At 46.2% G+C, this 20135-nt stretch overlaps 1 protein-coding gene across 8 annotated transcripts in view; it reads left to right on the forward strand.

Annotated features, from left to right (window-relative positions):
- Positions 1-20135, forward strand: part of RAPGEF1 (Rap guanine nucleotide exchange factor 1) — an 83781-nt gene that overhangs the window by 41433 nt on the left and 22213 nt on the right. For 3 of the 8 annotated variants that reach the window (XM_030961217.1, XM_030961219.1, XM_030961221.1), the window contains exons 5-11: positions 1792-1880; positions 2263-2415; positions 3762-3885; positions 5121-5304; positions 5861-6376; positions 12504-12706; positions 15223-15381. In XM_030961217.1, coding sequence (XP_030817077.1) covers positions 1792-1880; positions 2263-2415; positions 3762-3885; positions 5121-5304; positions 5861-6376; positions 12504-12706; positions 15223-15381 — 1428 coding nt within the window. The remainder of the gene's footprint in view (positions 1-1791; positions 1881-2262; positions 2416-3761; positions 3886-5120; positions 5305-5860; positions 6377-12503; positions 12707-15222; positions 15382-20135) is intronic. The other 5 variants (XM_030961218.1, XM_030961220.1, XM_030961222.1 and 2 more) reach the window with 2 other exon arrangements.

A 20135-nucleotide genomic window follows, 5' to 3' on the forward strand; every position in this document is an offset into this window, starting at 1 on the left:
ATGTGGTAGACAACTGTGTGTCCATTATGCTTGGCAAAACAGGAAAACTGAGCCCTTCAGCCCTGAGTGGGGCTCCTCAGTGCTGCTGCAGCACAGCCACCAACAGTCTGCAGTGTTGGCCTGGCTTTGGTTTCAGGTGAAGGAAAAGGAGACATTACACTTTCCCTTCCATAGCCTTCTCAGGGGGATGTTTAAGGACTGTTTTGGCTTTTGGTTTGAGTGCCCATACATTTTATTTCCCTTATTGTGCTCCTGTGCATTTGCAGTCCTCACTGGCCGCTACCCCAGAGCCCACAGGGTCCAACCCTGAGTCTCTTAAAGTACATGAGAATCTCCAAAAACCTTTTCAGCAGTGGAATTTTGTCCAGAGGGCAGAAAGGTGGCAATCCATTGAGTCATCACTCAGCCCCATGATGCCAAATGCAGCCAAAAGAGTCAAGTGATGTTACTCATCAGGACACTTCTCAGAACACACTGTTCCCACCAGGGCTCTCTGTCCCAGCAGGGACATCTTCATATTTTAGTCTCCATGGACATCTGTTTGTGCTCCCTCTTCCTTCCCCCTGTGTGGGATGTTCCAGGACAGCTTCTGGAGAGCTGAGTTTTTGGGTAACACAATGCACTGTGTTGGAGCACCGGCTCACACCAGGAGTGTAAGTAGAGCATGGAGACCAAAGTCAGCTGTGTGGACACTCGGATGGTGTTTGCTCTTTATTCCTCTTGTTGTGTGTGTGTTAACCCATGGAATTTCAGCTTTCAGTAGAGCCTTATGTAAAAGGGCCAGAACTGGAGTATTTTCCTTCCTCAGAGAGATGATGGCAATGCCAGTTGTTTCCAAGCTCCACAGACAAGGACACAAAGATGATACTGGAATGATGACGCTGTACTTCAGTCTGTTTTAAAATAAATAAAATTAAAATTGATCCCTTACAGTTTCCTTTGTGTAATATGCTGGGAAGCCAATAGAGGCAGGAAGCAGTGCCAGTTTTCCAGGCTGCCTGTAAGAGGGGCATGTGTGTGTATCAGTGAGCAGGAGATTTATTTGTCAGCCTCAGACATCCATGAAATGCTCTCTCTGTCTTTCTGGCATGAATGATTGTTGCTTTGACTGCTGGCAGACTTAGAGTTCAGGATTATCATGCCCTTATCTCTTTATCCAGAGCCTTATCTGCCTATAACAGATACACTGCAGTAGCTTCTTGAATGATTAGGTCTTCTATTGCTAATGTGTTAAAAGGTGGCTTCAGGGCAACCAGGCCTTTTAATGAAGGTGTTCTCTGTTTAATTTTTGGTTGGGCATTTTACAGAAAATTTGCGTTTTGAAACAAATTCATTCCTATTTATAAAATAGAAAGCAATTATTTAATGCTGGTTTTGGCTAGATGAAGTACTCCAGTGGGTAAGGCTGTTTTGTACTTAGATCTGTTTATGTAAAGCCAATTTACCATTATCTAGGGTGTTGTGTGGACTGGAGCACAGTTGTGAGACAGAGGAAAGAGGAAGCATAGCAAAAAGACACACGTGTGGGTTTGTGCAGAATCCCCATTCAGTCAGGGTAATGAACCTCACTCAAATACTGCCAAAACTTCCTCTGGGTGCAGGCTGCTCCTTAGCAGCTGTTCTGCATCATCTGTGTAGCTCTGTACCAGACTTAAACCCAGCTCAGCTCTCTCTGTGTCCACACCATCATTAAACCATAACCAAGAGTTTACTGCAGTAGCTTCCCTTTGTGTTTAAGTGCAGCATTCAGCAAATGATGATTATTCTCTTTTTCTTTTCTCCACCCATCAGGAGCTGGTCAGACTGACGATTGAAAAGCAGGAGCATCCCTCTCCCACAAGCCCAGTTAAACCCAGTTTACCAGCATGTAAATCTGACAGGTGGGTCACTGATTTCTTCTGTGGGCAGCACTGATGTAGAAGGGATAATTTCTGACTGCTGACAGTTGAGTTAAATCATTCAGCTGTTCTTCACAGAGGGTGGTGTAGTGTTCTTTATGTAGCCCCTCCTTTCATTTCAGCAGGATCACTAAAAGAGAATATGCTATGATAGGAAAAACACCAAAATCTGGCAGTGGAACAACCTTTGTGTCACATGCACTCTGAGCTCTGATTATACATGGAATTCCACCTGCAGATGCAAATTCTGCCTTCTGCTCTAGGTGCCTGTCTGCTAGCACATGATTTAAAATAGGTTTGAATCTGTCAGGGCTGTGTTCCAGCTGTGGTTTGTGATCTACAATCTGTGCTTTGCATGTTGCAGCCCATCAGAACTTCCCCTTACAGACCGAGAAATGGAGATCCTCAACAAAACAACTAACATGACTCAATCCAATGAGCTGCTGACTGACTCCATGGATGAAGAAGTTGCACCTCCTAAACCCCCTCTGCCCAGCATTCGTGTGGCAGAGAACAGGTAACACTGCCCAGCCACTGACCAAAGAGCACCAGGGCCCCTTACCAGCCTGCTGTTTTTTAAACAATCTTCCAAAATGTGCACAAGAGAGGAGGGTTAGTGTTGCTTTTGAATTTCCAGTCCTCCAGAGCAATTCTTCCCTGCTCCTGCACTCTTTGTGTTCTCTCTTATTTCTTTGTGTCTTTTCCTTCTTTTTATGTGAGGATAATGCCATGCCCTGATACCCACACATGAGAGGCATCACATAAATCCATAATAACCTCACATAAAACCGTGTGATTTCCACACTGTGCAAATGTCTTGGGCTGCTGTATCACATGGGAAATGTTCCTTTAACCTCAGGGGGCAGTTACCAATCTGTCCTGCACAGCCAGATTGTTCAGCTTTGCCTATCAGCTTAAGAGTGAAAGCCAGGAGCATGTGAAAAAACCCTTGTGCTTGGTTGTTCTTACCCTGTTCTAAGAGTAACCACATGAAAGTTTCTATGTTCTATTTTGAGAAGGAAGAGAAAACCCCCAGTTTGCAGGTTTGTGTGTGTTGTTTTTCTTCTCTAATACTGGTGCTGATGGCTGGTGTGAAAAATACATGTTGTGGTAATTTGCAAATGCGGCTGTGGCTGACAAAAAGAATCACATTTCTGTGTATTTTATGAATTCTCAAAGGTTATATAAAAATTTCGTGGTATGTTCCAAGAACAGACTATGTGAGCTCTTGGGAACTTCTCAGGCTTGATGACTACCAGAATTACGTGTCATTAGAAGCAAAAGCTAAAAGTCAAAGGGTTAAACTCTCACAAATTACTGTAAATGTGTGGGTCTGACACAGATTCATGCCAAAACAGGGGGCCCTCACAGTGCACAGTGAAAGCAGCTCTGACCCTTTTGTTCCCTGAAGTTCACCAAGAAAGCAAAGACCAAAAAAGAGAATTTTCCTGTCCTGTAAATATGTGAAATTTTGAGCATTCTTCAGATCTGGAAGGTTTGAGGAGGGGGAGGGACTTCTGTGAATGGAAACAATATTTGGCTCAACCAAAACATTTAATTTGGATTTTCACTGCTTTTATTAAGATATAATTACCATGCTAATTAGCTCCATTAAAAATACTTTTTACAGCAGCATTTGTTTCTGTTTGAGAAATACCAACCTTAAAAAATAAATGACTTAACAGGAAAGTTACCTTACCTGTGAGAGTATTCTTAAATCGATATTTTTAGTGGATACATTTTGCTGAATAGCTCCTGGCTGACAAAAGCTTTCTGGAAAACATCTTGTGAAGCCTCTGAAAATCGTTTTTTTTCTGGAAGAGTGATGGAAACATCAATTCCTGTTGTGTTTGTATCTTGCAGCCCTCCACCAGCACTGCCCCCTAAAAAACGTCAGTCGGCGCCTTCCCCAACCAGAGTGGCTGTGGTGGCCCCCATGAGCAGAGCTACCAGTGGGTCCAGTTTACCTGTTGGGATCAACAGACAGGTAATGGCATAACCCCTTTGTGAGAGCCAAGGGAAATGTGCTGTGAGGCAGAGGAAAAGCTCAGGGAGATGCTGAGAGCTGCAGGTCCCTGCTCGTCCCAGGCATTCTGCAGTGGGAGTGGCAGTGGCAGGAACAGCGCTGTCATAAATAATGTTGGCAGCTTAATTTTATTTTTTTTACAGTGTTGTTGTGTTTAATTGACAAATTGCTACAAACTTCGTTGCCTTGAGGGGTGGCAGAGTGTGAGGATGGGGGTGGCTGAGTGTTGCCATGGCCAATAGATCAGGGGACAGCAGCTGGCCGAGCTCCCTGACATCTCACCAGGGTTTTCTCTCAGATCAGAAGTCTGTCTTCATCCAGTCACAATTTAAAGCATCTTTTAACTCAATCAGTAGTTTGAGCTGCTGCTCTGACCGCTGCTGGTGCTTTGGGGAAATTTGTACATTTTCTGGTAGAAAAATTGGAAAGTTGTATGTGTGTTAATCACATTCCATTTCTTGTGCTTGTCTGGGGTTTATGAGGTTGTAAATGGCTGGGTTTGCTTTACCCATTCAGGAACTTACTAGCTCAGCAGTGAGGACCTGAATCATATCAAATTGCACAAAAATCAAATCTTGTCCTCATCCCTAAAGCCTCTGCTCTGACTTAGGGAGCCTCTACAGTCATTTGGCTGACTCAGATAAAGCTGTGGCCACTCTTCAATTGAAACTACAGTCACACTAAAGTTGTTCTGATGGAGTGGGAGTAGTGGGGGGTTTACTCACGGGTTAATAAGCTTGAGGTGATTTCTGAAATGGGACCATAGCCATAGGCACAGAAAGCTGTATCTCACTGTAGTTTATTTTCCCTTTGTGTGAGGTAACCAAGTATTTGCTAAAGGCCCAGATATGTCATGAGAGATCTTGCAGTGTCATTCCCTTGTGTCAGTGTTGGGACAAGCAGTCATCAGACACAGGTGGCTGTAAAGGACTTGGTCATCTTCTCAGCATCTGTAGAGTCCAGTGTGGTTACAGCAACCCCTGCTTGAAATCAAGAACACCCAGAGCTCCCTGGCATGGGCTGTTTAGTACATCAGAGGGTTTCTGTGTTCTCCCTGAGCTTAGAGAGGGCCAGCAGCACTGATCCTCTCCCCTCCTGGGAGGTCTTTGCTCCTCGAGCTGCATCTTCCTCACTAGCGAGCTGCCAAGAGTGATGATGATTTGATGTGTTTTATTTTTTTTATTTCTGTCCTGAAGGATTTTGATGTTGACTGCTATGCCCAGAGGAGGTTGTCAGGTGGAAGCCACTCCTATGGGGGGGAGTCTCCTCGGCTGTCCCCGTGCAGCAGCATTGGCAAGCTGAGCAAGTCTGACGAGCAGCTCTCCTCGCTGGACCGCGACAGCGGGCAGTGCTCCCGCAACACCAGCTGTGAAACCCTGGGTAAGAGGGGCTGCTGGGGCCCTGCCCTGCCCTGGGAGCTCTGCTGCAGGAGCTGATGGACTCAATGCACTGCACTTGCAGCTGCTGTCTTGGAGTTGCTGCAGGCAGCTCAGTGCAGAGCTGTTTCAGAGAGGAAAAAGCCCAGGGGAATGTGTTTCCCTTGCTGTAGGTGATGGTTCTCAAACTCAATTCAGCTCTCAAGTGGAATGTTTTCTTCATTTCAGCCCTGTCTGCAGAAATTACAGTCCTGGTAGACTAAAGCAATGTGGTTTCTACATGCTAGGAAAGAAAATAAAAATATAAATATGACAAAAATTAAGCCTGCAGATGTCTGCCTGTTGAATTTTTGTTATTTGTTTGCTAGTGTAAAGAATTAATTATGAGTTGTATGAAGTCTGGATGTTACAGAAGGTGTAAAAAGATGGTCCCAGCTGCAAAGAAGTTCCACTCTGATTAAAATGAACTGATTAATTAACTGATAGAATGGGAGGGACAGAACTGAGAAGGGCTAAACAGTAAAAGAGAGAAACTAATACATCATCCTCTGTTTACCCAGATCAATCAGATCACTATGATCCAGACTATGAATTCCTGCAGCAGGACCTCTCCAACACTGATCAGATACCTCCTCAGGGGCCCAGTGTCCTCAGCCCCTTGCCAGAGTCCTTGGGCGAGTCTGGCTCCCCTTTCCATGGACACACTTTCCAGCTCCCGCAGGGCACCTCTCCTCCACTGGAACTCTGCAGCCTCTCAGGAGCAGCACAGCCAACAGAGACTCCCCCAGCTCTACCAGAGAAGAAGAGGAGGAGTGCAGCCTCCCAGACTTCAGAGAGCTCGGGCTGCAGGGTGTCCTACGAGAGGCACCCGTCCCAGTATGACAACATCTCCGAGGATGACCTGCAGAGCGCCGTCCTTGTCCCCTCCATGCCCTTCACGCCCTTTGCTGCTGTTCTGCCTTTCCAGCAAGGAAACTCTTCAGCACCAGTGGAATACATTGGTGATTTTGCTGCTCCAGATTCGAACAGTGACCCAGAAAAGCCGCCACCTCTGCCAGAGAAGAAAAGCAAACACAGTAAGCAAGTTTATTTTTTACCTTGCAGTTGTTGCGCTTCTGATCGTCACTAAGTAGTGGTGATCATGGTGGTGCTCTCATTTGAGTCTGAGTGTCCAAAGCCGTTGGTCAATGTCAGAGACTTGGAGGGGAAATGGCAGTGCTGTGGTGGGCAGGGAGTGATTCCTGGGGCCAAGAGTGCTCCAGGCCCAAGGGATCTGGGATCACACAGCATCTTCATTACTGTGGTGAGACCGTGTTATTTCTCTGTTCACCTGAATGTGAGTCTTTGAGGCACTCTGCCTTGCAGATCTTTCTGCTCTATTCGCCCTTTTTAAGTCAGTTTCCTCCCCCCCTTCCCCAATTTTGTTTTCCCACTGCAGAGGAGAGTTGGGTCCTCTCCAGGAGCTCAGAGAAAGGACTGCTTTTCTGTCCAAAACCTAGCCCTGCCAGAGCAGTTACTTGGCAATAGGAGCACAGTCACCCACATAGCTGTGCAAGACAACACTATTAACTAGATTCCAGCACTGCTGTTTTGCTACAGCATCTCATTTCCTTTGGATGCCTGAGAATTTCCCACATCATTAAAACAGGCAGCCTCTAAAAGCAAAGGCTCCTGTCCACAGCCAGACTCCTGGCACACCAGGGCCGACCACATCTCAAGCTCACAACCTTCTTCTGATTTCCTTAATGTTCATGGCTGAAAAATGTGAAACCCCTTGCCAAACAGGCAGCCACAGTGCTCTGCCAGGGAAGGCTGTGGACTGCACAGTGAGGTCCAGCAGATACTGCTTTACTGGTCACTGGCTGGCTTTGCAGCTGTGTGTTGCATGAGGAGGTGATGTATACAAGATCTGGAGGAAGAACATTACATTGCATGGCTGGCAGCCCAAGAGAAGAGCTGATTTCAAAGAGCTGAGTTGGCCTTTTGGCTCCTTTCTGCAGTTTATGGATTTCTCACTGAGAATAATTTTTGTACAGAGAGGTTGTGGACTCCCCGTCCCTGGAGGTGTTCCAGGACAGGCTGGATGGCACTCTGAACAACCTGGCCCAGTGAAAGGTGTCCCTGTCCATGGCAGGGGGGTTGAAACTGGATTCTTTCAGGTCCCTTCCAACCCAAACCAGTCCAAGATGCTGCAATTCTGTGGATAAGGTGGGAGTAAGAGGCGTGTGTGGTGTCATTCTCTCCATTCCTATGCAGTGCACTCTGCCAGTCACTTCTTTAAAAATGTGCCTTGTCTAAAAGCATTTCCATTATCCCTGAGTGACCAGTCCACAGGGATTTTACTCAGAGCACAAGGCTTGACCCACCTGAAAGTGAGGGTCATCCAAGTGTCCCTATATGCAGGACATCTCTTTTGTTCCTCTCTGGTAAACAAGCAGTTAAAGACACTAAAATCAGTTAAAAAAGAGGCTGAGATGGTTGTTTGTGGACAACAGAGAGGAAGCAAATGGGCACAGGCAAAGGTGTTACAGTTCAAAATCCTCTCCTGGAGTGTGAGCTGCCAGGGGCTGTGATACAGAGCACGTTAGTACAGGGTCAGATCCTTGTGGATCTGCTGTTGCTAATGAGGGATGGCTGTTACCCCACTCAGGCTGGGAGGGATGCAGGGAAATGCACCTCTGTGCATGTAGGCAGGAGGGGAGATTCCTGGGTGAATCTTGGGTAAGAGGAAATTTGACATTTGCAAGAGACACCTGAGCTGTTTGCTTGTGTCATTAAGCCCCATGTCTTTGTTTTCTGGTATCACACAAGATGCCAAAGAGTTGACAACAAGTTTAAAAGCAATCTGCATTATTGCTTGAGCACAACTTTAAACTCAGTGCCAAGACCTTGTGTGAATTTTCTTTGATGTTGGATTAGAGTTAATTGTAATCTGGCACTATCAGAAATTTTGGGAGTATTGATCAGATTGCATTGTTAGGAGAGGTAGGAACTGTTACCTAAAGTGTTGTCAACTCTGATGATTTGATAAAGCATCCCTGCAGCAAAACTTGTAGGTAGTCCTGGGGCTGATACCTGACCACTGCAATTTTTTTAGTTGCATTTATGTGACACTGAGAACTTGTTTTAGGTTGTTTTTACTCCACAGTATATCACACCATGGATTTGTGGTTGCTAGTTTTACTTTTTTCAGCATTTAAAAGGCCAGTCAAACATTACTCAGGCTATGTGGTGACACCCAGGATATTTTTTGCCCAGAGGCTGATGCATGTAGATATTCTTGTGTAATCACACAGGGCTGCTTCCACAACCTCAGCAAGCTCCTGGGATCTGGAGGAGATGCATGGAGTTGTTAAAAAAAACCCACAGATGGGACTTGGTGGTAGTGCCTTTGTTGTGGGTCATCTTTTGGTAGCTGGCAGTGTTGCAGCAGAGACACTGATGGTCTTTATTGGTAATGCAAGAAAGATCTGCTTGAGTTAACCTTGTGCATTGCTGTGAGCTGTGCTCAGAGGGACCTCCAAGAGCTGACTTCTGTATAATTTACACAGAGGAGTGATAGGGCTTTTAGTCTGGCATGAGTTATGGTTATTTTACTGTGCTAAGGGCAAATTACTCCAGACTTCTGCTTGAGCACCAGCATCGTGCTCCTGCTGAACGAGACTCAGACATGGAACAGCTTCTGCCATTAAGAGCCCAGAGTCAGAAATAACAAGATCCTTTCCCCAAATGGCTTGGAAACTACTGGTGAGGCACTTATTCATGTTTCCCTCCCTGTCAGTGGGAACAAAACACAGCCTGGTGCCCAGTGAGCAGCTGGTATTTAACTGCAGGAACCACGCTGAGGGCAGGCTGGGCTTAGCCAGCGGATAATGCCAGCTCTGTGAGGAGCAGCTCTCCTCCCAGAGGTGACAGCAACCACTGCCTCATTGACCTTGACTTCTGCTGTGTGGTACAGCTTAAGAATGTCCATTATTTTGGCTCTTGGCCATGCACACAAATCTGTTGTGCTGTGCAGGGCCCAGGGTCGGGCTGGGCTGTCAGGGAGCCCTTCAGGGGGATGCTGGAGTGCCTCACCTTATTGCAGGTGTGCCTTAGTGCTGATCATCTCCTAATAACCCCTTTGGACTCCAGCAGCCCCTGGTCCTCTCCTGCAGATGAGTGTTGCTTCCAGGAGAGCTGGCCCTGGGAGGGCAGTACCTGTGACTTCTGCCGTGTGGGCAGAGCTGGTGTGTGCTGCAAATCCCCGAGCAGCTTTCGCTCCTTCAGAAATGACAGGCAAGGCACTGCGAGCAGATTGTTGGGAAGGTGCCTCAGTCTGAGATTCCATGGTTTTTTAAATTTCACATATTTTCTGTCTGGGTTAAGAACTGACATAAACTGGGCATGTGGTGGGAGAGGTTTCTCTCTCACGCCTCCTTTTCTCCTGGGGTGCTGCCTTGAGACTGTCACTCCACCCCAGCTGCTCACTGGGGAGTTGCAGCCCCATCCCTCCCTCTGCACAGTTGCTGCAGGGCGTGCAGCCTGAGCTGAGCTGCTGATGTAATTTCCCATCTGCTTTTAAATTTCTGCCTTGTTAAAAACCACAGTGGAGAGGGGGAGAGGAGACCCTTTGCAATCAGGAATCATGGGAATGCTCTTGCTCTCTTACTCTCCTGTTCAAGATTGGCAGGATTTTAACGATGCCTGTTTTGATTTGCACTCTGCAGTGCCAGGTTTGCGTTTCACCATCCCAACTGCTTTTCACTTTGCCTAAAAACAGAGATGACAAAGTAGAGGCAGAGACATGCTCACCTGCCCAGGACTAGTTGTAACAAGCCAGGCAGGGGAGCTGCCATGACAATGGGATGCATTAGCCCCATAAAGAGCTGAGATAAAAGAGCTCTTCATTATTCCCTTGCAGATTGAGTTAAGGCAGATTGAGCATTCAGGCTCAGTGCCCTGAGTTGCAGTGATTTAATTTTACACAAGTGTCTGACGCGATGCCCTTTTCACCAACACTTCTGAGCTGTGGTGTCATTGCAGAGTTTGGGGCTGTTCCAGGAGCTCACAGCTCTGGATCCCCACTGGTGTCTGCAGTTCTGGGTGTTCACTGAAGCTTTTGTAGGTGACTCAGCACCAAGGGTTGGTCTGGATTCAGCAGTGGCTGCTGCATTGTGCCAGCACTGCCAGGCCTGCCTTCTTGGCTGTTGTCCTGCTCAGTTGATGAGCTCTCAAAATGTGGTCTTTCCCTCAAGCTCTTGTCCTCTGCATTTCTGCAAGGACTCCTGATCCTTAGTTCATTTTTGCTGCCAGAGAAATATCTTTCATCAGCCTTCTTTAGATCTTGTCTCCTGAAGTTGTTGTGTGATACCAGAGCATTTTCCAGGGCACAGGAGCACCTCAGCCAACTGAATCACTGATACCTGAAAAGACAACTTTAGCAATTCTGTATATCCTGTGCCATCACCATGATTCCAAATAAGACAGTATTTCCAGAACGTGCTTCTTTTCACTGTGAGGTGGTGCTGGGAAGGAGCAGGGAGTCTGAGGGAGGAGGAGGAGCAAGGCTCAGGTGGCAGGGAGAGCTGGAGGTCAGGATTGCAGCAGTGTTGGCAGAGCTGTGCAGGACTGGCTGTACTGCAGGTTGTGCACTGGCAGGGCTGTGGGGTCACAGGATGGGGACAGCAGGTGCTACCGGTCAGGATTGGAGTCCATCAGCTCCATTTCCTGTGCTCCCATTGCTCCAACCAGTTTTTTTCATTATTTCTTTTTTTCTTTATTCTATTTTTTGGAAGAGGGCTATAATTCTTTTGGGGAAGGGCAGCTGTGTTAGCTCCCTTTCTAAATGGAGTTTAAAATGTTAGAGGAAATCTGAAAAAAGGTGCCCAAGACAGGTGCAAAGCTACTCCTTCCTGCTGACACATGTGCAGGGCTGTATCCTGTGTAAAGGCTGGCCCAGGGGTCTGCCTTGGCAGGTGAACAGAGGAGCAGCCAGTGTGGGAACCAACTTCATGATGTGCAAATCCTGCATTGTGCTCGTTGTATTTATAGCTTTCACTGAACTCATCCACTCCTTTCAGCTGTACAACTGAAATGCCAGCAGAAGATGAATGATTGCCACCAAATGACCGGATTTACAAAAAGTAACAAGTGCTTGTTTATCAGGAGGAAGGGAGGGATGCTCACAGTGCCTTGTGCATGACAGCTTGTTTACAAGAAGGCCTGGGTTACTCCTTCCCATGACACTTGAATACATCTGTTTCTCCTGCTCTCAGGTGTACAGAAAGGGGTTCTTTCTTTGTTTTATATTATTCAGTACAGTTCTGATCCTTAATAATGGAGGTGGGTTTGTAGTCTTTCTGTGGCGCTGGATGTCATCCTCCCCCTTCAACACTAAAATATTGCAACAATAACTAATCCTCTGTCAGAGCTGCCCAGGCTCACCTGTGTGGGATTTTAAATAGATTTTGGAAGGAATTTTGTACAGAGGGAAAGGTCCTCTAGACAAGGTTTGATCCTATTTAACATTTCTATTGAGCCACCTCTCACAAAAGCTTGTGAATCAGTTGAAGTTGAAAATTGGAGATGGTAAGTTGCTTTAAAAAGGGATGTGGGAGCAAAGGGTGTTGGATTTGGGCTGAGGAGGTAGGAACACGTGGTCAGTGGCACTTTTGGAAGTGTTTTGTAAGTATTTTGTACCAGGATTGGCTGTGGTATTTAAAGAGCTGAGGGAGGGGCACAGCCAGGCTCACAGGTAGGTGTTCTCTGATAACAGTTTTATCAGCTTGCTAGAATGGAGAAACACTGTATGCCTGCTGGTTCTAGAGATCTTGCTGACTGCAGACATCACACTTAGTGTAGGCACTAGAATTATTACAGATTCATTGTCAGGGTTGCATTGTTACACTCCTAAAAATCAGACTGATGCTATTCTGGGTTTTTGGTGACTTTGGACATTTTGAGGAATATTCTCAGAATTGCCATGGATTATGTGAGGATTTGGGCTAAGCATCAGTGAAAGAGACTTCTCATGTTGCTGTTTGGAGACCTCATGGTTCCAGAGCTGTGTTTGTGGCCTGGGATGGTGTTTGCTGCGTGCTGGCTGGCAGGAGGGATATCTGGATTTGCAGGGTGCCCTTCTGAGGACAAGCAGCTGCCTGCTGGCCCTCAGCTGGGGTTTGCAGAGCAGGACAGTGAGTGCCACCTCTCTTTGCCTTGCAGTGATGGCCTACATGCAGTTTGTGGAAGACTACTCAGAGCCACAGCCCTCCATGTTCTACCAGACCCCTCAGAACGAGCACATCTACCAGAAGAAGAACAAGTACCTCAGGGAAGTCTATGGGATCAATGACACCTTTAGCAGCTCAGACCCCCCTCAAGATCTGGCACCTCCTCCTGCTCTCCCACCCAAGCAGAGGCAGCTGGTGAGTGACACCCCAGGGCCACCAGGCTCAGCTCAGCTCTCCCTGCTCCTGGCTCTGACAGGCAGAGGTGGTGGGAGGATGTCTCACTGCTGTCACCACGTCGTGCTCCTTGGCAGCTTGTGAACGTGGTTTTAGGCATTTTGCATTTTGTGAATTTTTGCTGCTTTCCAGCCCCACGTTCAGACCGTTCCCCATAAGCTTTGAAAGTCCTAAAATGCCCTAAAAATGAAATGTTTGTCTTGCACATGGCAGGGCTGAAGCTGAATCTGTGCCAGGCTTGTGTAACGACAACTGCTTGGAAGATTTTGCCACACTGAGCAGCACTATTTTCAAGAGATTGCTGCACTGTTGTTCCCACTGCTGTTTTGAAACTGTTGTCAGAGATGCCACCAATAATAACTGTTTGAACAGAATAACTGCTGTTTTATTATGCTCAGACCTTTGGTACAGCCACTGCTTCACTCTGCATGTTTGCTTCCCCCTAGTCCCCTTGTGTGAGTCAGGATTTTACCTGTTTCTCAGTGCTCTGCTGGCCCCTCAGGCTGTTTCCACATCCACATCCACATGTGTGTGGGTGCTGGGTTTAACAGCACAGAAAGGGCCATTTTCCATGTGGGGGATGAAATCCTGATCTCACTGATGGCAGCAGCAGTTTTGTTTCCGACCTCAGTGGAGGGTGGGATTTTGTCCCATCTCCTTTTAAGGGTTTTCCTTTCATTTCTTTTCTCTTTCTTTTTTTTTTTTTTTCCCAACTCCAACTTAAGGTATTTTGATTATATGAATTGTCTTATTTATTCTGTTTTAATTTTTTTTTTCTGATGTAGCTTACTTAAATTGGCCATGGCATTAACAAAATGGGAGGAAATGTAGGAACAGAGCCATGATCTTACCACTGTGAGGGTGACTCTTGCAATATTTCTTCATGTTTATATGCTGAAGTTTGACTGTCCCAGAGTGTTACTTTTTAACTCTTAATTTTGGGATTTGCATAAATACATTCCTGTGATGCAAGGAGAGTCCTGAAAAGATAAAGTGACCTTTTTGGCTGAGCTGAATATTATATTTATATTTATATTTATATTTATATTTATATTTATATTTATATTTATATTTATATTTATATTTATATTTATATTTATATTTATATTTATATTTATTATATTTATTTGTGGGCATAAGACTTTAAATGCTGGCATCCCATTTGCTTTGCAGAGATACTAAAGAGTCTACAGGACTCATCTCCTGAGGATCAGGCAGTTCTCCGGGGTTTGTGGTCCCCATCAGTGTGACCCTTGCACTGTCACTTGTGCCTTGCAGTCCCTTGCCTGCCTTCCCCTCGTGGAGGTGGCTGCACTTCAGGGATGTTTCTAGAGGTGACTTGGGCTGCACAGTCATGATCAGAGTTTGCAAAGCACAGATTTACTGCAGCAGCCATTGTGCAGAAGGGAAATTCTGCTCCTGTCCTGAATTTGATGGCTGAAGCAAAACATTTCTTTGCTTCCCTTTTTAATCATTTTCTGGACAGCCAAGATGTCACTGCTTTGCCTGCTGGCCGTTCTTGTCATTTTACAAGCTGATACCATCAAGGTGTTGCTTGCAGTTCCCCTGAAGCAAAGGTTTCTTCAAGTGCAGCCTTCCACCCTTCATCCCTCCGTTGGGAAAGAGGTGCAAGCAGGTGATGGCTTATTCAATATTCAATAGTCCCTGTAAAAGGCACCAGACTCTTGTTCCTCTGCTCCTGCTGCCCTGGGAGATTGTGATTTGGCTAATCAAACGGGCATCAGCTGCTCTAGCAGCAGCAAGTTTTGCTGGATGGACTCTGCTGTAATATATAATAATGAGGAAGTCCTTTCTTGTTAGCTTCAGATTAAGATTGTGTGTTTACATTGTATGTTTTATTCAACAAGTCTGAGAAATACCTTATCCTCTCTCAGTCTCCTTGCCATAGGGAAATTCAGGAGAAATTCCTTGCCAGGATTTGTCTCTTACAGTGTAATAGCTGCCTCCTGTGCAAATGATTATTATTTTAGACTGGACAGAGAAATGGCAGGATGTGACTGTCACCCATTCTCTCAGCAGTACCAGTGAGGATCCACAGCTCACACTGGAGAGGCCAAATTCCCAATGTGCAGGTTGCCAGAAAAAAAAAACAATAATGTGCAAGAACTGTGTGCTTAGAGCCAGTTCCTCCTTTGGGTGTCTGTCCCCACAGCAAGAGGACAAAAGGGCAGCCAGGAGCAGCTGTCCAGGGTGAGCAGGGAGGGGGAGGCAGGAGTTCACGTTTTAAGGGATTTGTGAAACAAAGGAGATTTGAATTGTGATTTTTGTGGTGCCTCTTGAGCTCAAGAAAGGCATATTGGTGTGTCTGGCTCTGATGAGCTGTATGAATAGCTGTTTGTTTAGCCAGCCATTATATGCATTGTTTTACAGTTAGCATTTCTTGCCCTTTATTCATCGCCTTTTCTGTGCTCTCTTTCTCTGTGTCTTGTGTCTCCTGCTTTCTCCCCCTTCCTCAGCAGGCCTCCTATGCTGCCTCTTCTTTCTCCTCTGTCTCCTACTGTGTCCAGCAACCCAAAGTGCCCTTCAGCCCCGAGGACTGCGGTGCCACTCAGGGCCTCACTATGTCAGTCTCTAACTCCTTTCTCAGCAGGCACAGCTCCTTTCCTGTGCACTCGGTGAGTTCTGACTGCTGCAACACGTGGGTATTGTCTGACTGCTGATCACTGCTCTGCCAATTCTCTGCTTGCCCTCTCAGGTGAACCTGGAGGTTCCTTTGGGGGCTTTTGAACTCCTGTAGTCACCACCCAGGTGGGAGAAACGGTGTGTAACTCTGCCCAGGTGTAACTCTGCCCAGGTGTAACTCTGCCCAGGTGTAACTCTCGCCAAATGTAAGTCTTGGTGAGATTTACACTTTTCACCAAGTGAAGCCAAGGGAGGTGTAGCTTTCTCTCCATGTTGACATTTGTGGCAGGGGACTGAGGAAGGAGGGCTGGCCTGTGTGCCCAGGCACACTCCTGTGACCTCTGCGTGCCCCAGGCTGCACGTTGGAGCTGCAAAGTCTTTTTGTCCCATTGCATAATGCCACTGATGTGGATGAGTCAATTAAAGATTGCTGTGTGAGCCTGGCCTTGGGAGAAATAACAAGATGCTGTCCCCAAAATCCATGGATTTAATCAAAGATGTGGAACAGGGGCTGCAGCTCCTTTATTTAATTTTTTTTCTAGAAAACAGCCTCTGCTAGATCTTCCATCTCATTTTTGCCTGTCTGCTTCCCTTCACGTCTCCATGGTCCCAAACAAGCTCAGTTTGCTTGTATGATTTGCTGATGGATGAGCAGGGTTTTCTCTCCCACAGCACTTGTGAGCAGCCTGAAGAGAAAATGGCAGGAGGAGCTGAAAATCATTTAAATCAAAACAGTATCAGACCACTGCTTAAATCTCTGATCAGCTGCTTAAATTAAATGGTAGTAATAACAAAGTGTTAATATAATGAAATTAAATTCAACCATGGGATTCCACCAGCTCATCAGTGCTCATTTTCATGTAAAACTGTGTGGTTATGCTCTGATTGCCATGTGATGACAACTGAGAATACACTATTTTTTGACAGTGACCTGGATGTTTAGTAAATTAGGCTTCTTCTGGAGAAGAAATTATCAGGCAAGACTTGAGAAGATTCCGAAGTGTTCAATTAGTTTAATATTAAATGTTTGAAAACAGTATCCTCCCACTGTGCCACTGCTATCTTCCCATTTCAGCACTTACTCATTCTTTAAAAATTAGTGATAATCACTGGTCCAAAGAAGAAGAAAGTATTCAAGTGCTTTACAAGTAGAGCTACTTCACAAGCCATGGATGAAAGCTTTTGGCTTCCACTTGTGTGAGAGAGAGCACTATCACAGCTTTGCAGCACAGATGAAAAGGCTGAGGGGTGGCAAGGTTAGTGTTTGCATAAATTTGTGGTAAACAGTTGTAAAATTTGAAGTAAAAGTCCTGAATTGTACAGCTCTCTTACTTGGTAGTGGTCCTTGCTAGCAAAACATGGAACTGTAGGACTAGATAAAAGTTCTTGACTATTTTTGATTTAATTGGGAGGCTATAAATATGATTCTATAATGTTCTAAAAATACGTGGGCACTTTGATTTTAAAAAGTGTCCTTGTTGGATTAAATGGTTACTACCTATTAAATTGCTCTGACCCATTCTCATCTTACTTTGGACTACATTACTGTGAATATATTATTTTAAGAAATGTTAAAACTTCATTAAAAAATCCTTACTCATTTTTGCAAGGATTTGGTGAGGGATAAGATAAATGACTGGAGCATGAGGAACAATGAGAACAATGAGACAGGGCACTGTCAAATGAAATAAGCTGAATTAAAAATGGTGATTTTTCCATTAGTGCCTTTAAATTAGTATCACTTCATAGTTCCTCATTACTTTATCTGGTCTATTTTTTCACAGCCAAAAATGAGATTTTCACTGTGAAAGTGTCTCTTTGAGCTGCAGAATACCAATGTCCTTACATGCATCATAGCTGACCCGTGTCATACCATAGCCACAGTTTATCCTGTTTCCCCTGTCCCTAATAAGACAGAGATGTGAAACAGCTGTGGGGGTTTGGATCCCTCCCAGGGTGACACCCACCCTCCATCAGCCCTGGAAGGAGCAGAGCCCCTCCTGCCATCTGCCCCAGGAGGTTTCACTCGAGGGATGCCACCAGGAGCACTTCAGCATGCTGCTCTGCTCCTCATATCCTCTTGTCTTCATTTCTCCTCTCTCCCTAGAGAAAGGGCACTCAAGTGAGCGCTGGTGAACAATAAACCTGGCAAAAATCAGCATTAGCTGCCACCAGCCCTAGTGAGGAGTCAGTGCCAGGGAGAGAGCACCTTTCAGACACTGCCAGCTGAGCACTTGGCCTCTTGTGTACCCAGATAGCAGCAGTGGCTATCAGATCTCCTAAAATTATGTGTCTGCCACATAAATTGTTGTTCATTCTGCACAGGAAGCAAAAACCTCCTTGGATCAATACCAGGAAGTCCGAGCTGCTAAACTCGATGGCTGTCCCCTGACCCAGTGTCAGCAAGGCCCTGCAAGTGTAGCCAGTTTTCAGAAAGTGCCTTGTGCTTTTTTCCCTTCCCTGGAGCCTGCCTAGGGAGGGCACAGAGTCACTCCCAGGGAGGACCTGTCCCTGTCCCCATCTGTTCGTGTGCCAGCAGCAGGGAGGCTGAGCCAGCACCACGTTCTGCTTGTTATCCCCTTAGCTCTGTGCTCCAGGTGAAGGATTAGTGCCTTACTCCTGATTTACATGGCTTAACAAGACTGTTTTCAGACAGCAGAAAAGAGGTGAAGTTGTTCAGAGCATCTTTTAATTTTTAATGGATGAATTTTTCCAGAGCCCTGACTCCTTTCTCTCCAGCCAGCACTGCAGGGGCTGTTGCAGCTCAGCTGCCACCACTGCTCTGTCAGCCCACTAATTGTGCTTTTCCCTCCTTTGCAGGAAATTGTGTCAGAGGTAATAGCTTTTACTGGATAGAGGCAGATCTTGAGCAACTGGATCAGACCTCATAGGTTTGGCAAGCTGAGCTGTTTTTTATCCGAGTCTGACTCGTGTCTGGCCTCTGTGCCAGCAGGGCTTGTGTTGGTGGTGTGGGCTGCTGCTTTAAGGAACTGCAGCATGTTCCCCATCCCATGGACAGCTGAGCCATTAAATGCCACACTGGGGGGACAGCTGGATTGTACTGTCAAAAATCATTCAAGAGATTCCCACCTCTTTTGGAAGTTCTAAGCAGTGGGGAAGGAGGTTTGCAACAAGAAGCATCATCCTTGGTTATGGTGGGCAGTGGTTTCTCTCCAGCTGATCACCTCCCTCCCTCCTTGAGAGCACAGAGCTGCTGTCCCTTGGTTTAATCTATCCTTGTGCTGTTTGCCTGGAAATGGGTGGGCAGGTCTCCCAGCAGCAGCAGTAATCAGATCTTGAACTCTCGTTGCTTCCTGGCAGCTGGAGAACTCTGCATGCTAGAGGAAATATCCAGTGATGAGCTCCACTGCTGCCCATCCACCCTTGGTGGCTGCAGAAACTCCTGTGGAAGCTTTTCCTCACTGAAACAAGGAGCAGTTGTATCTCCAAGGCATGTACATGCCATTAGGGGAAATTTGGCTGCATCCTTCACTGTGGAGAAATAAGTTGCCTTTCTCAAAATGTTGGGGTTTTTTTTTATGTTTTCTTTTTAATTAAGGAACATTTCCAGTAATTTGCCATTCACCAATTGGCTGTCAGATTCCAGCAGAAGGCGCAAGTGATTTCCTTGTGAAAGCTCCAGTTCAGTGCTTCTGTTCTCACTTGTTCTCACCATTCTTGAGCAAATTGAACAAGAGCACGGAAAATTCACAGCAACTGTTCTTCTTTCTTGTGTGTGTGCTAACGTGTGTTCAGGAAAAGGGGGGTCAGATAAGTGATTAAAGGCGTGCATGACACAGCCATGTGCTTCCCACGTTTTCCCTGCCTGGTTCCCATTCCTGGAGCTCACCCCAGCCTGCAGCACACACCAGGCTCTGCTCTCAGCAGAATCTGAGCTCTTCTCATTCATATGGTGGGAGCCTCAGTCAAGGCCTTCCCCATGGCTGGGAAGTCATAATGTGTTTGGTCATTTCTGTCCTGAGGTTTTCACTCCTTAATTTGGAGCAGAGGGAAGGGGGATTGAAAAGATTTGCATCCCTTTAACCAGCTGCTCTGACTTAGGTATTGTTTTGCCTTTCCTGTTTAGCATTCCTTCTGTGTTTGTGTTCATTTCCACTGTGGCAGGCCTGGACATTGATATTAATAGTGCTGTTGCCTGCTGGCATCACTGGATCCTCTGGGGTGGTGAAAACCACTTCCCCTGGGGGTTTATACATTTTCCTTGCAGTTGGAACACTGCAGGTCTCTGTAGGTCTTTCTGACCAGTCCCATGTGGACTTCACAGGCCACACACCCCATGTTCTTTGTGTGACTGATCTTGTAGAAGTCTTGTCTTGATCTCCAGACTCTGTCTTTTCCAGATCTACCATCTTGACCTGGGGGCTTTGTCCACAAGCTCAAGAGTTGATGCTGGAGGTGCAACTGAATTGAATTCTGATATTTTCCAAAGAGGGATGCATGGCAGCATGGTTAATAAATCTTACAAATGTTTTCTTCCCCTGCTGCCCCCTTATTTGTTTTGTTGCAAAGATGTGCGGGAATCTCTCCTCCACAAGGAAAAGTTTGCATTTTGTGTTTTCTTGTGCAGAAGCCAGGAGACACACGAAGCCCCATCCATCCCTGCACTGTGGTAACCATCATTAAAAACCAGGGAGGTCAGCTCTGCAGCCAGGTCAGAGGCCTTGCTGAGAAACATTCCAGCCTGAGGAGTTGCTGCCTTTCCTGTGGCAGTGCTTGAAGCCATTCT

The sequence above is a fragment of the Camarhynchus parvulus genome, chromosome 17, assembly GCF_901933205.1.
Source record: "Camarhynchus parvulus chromosome 17, STF_HiC, whole genome shotgun sequence".
In the NCBI taxonomy this organism is placed as follows: Eukaryota; Metazoa; Chordata; class Aves; order Passeriformes; family Thraupidae; genus Camarhynchus; species Camarhynchus parvulus.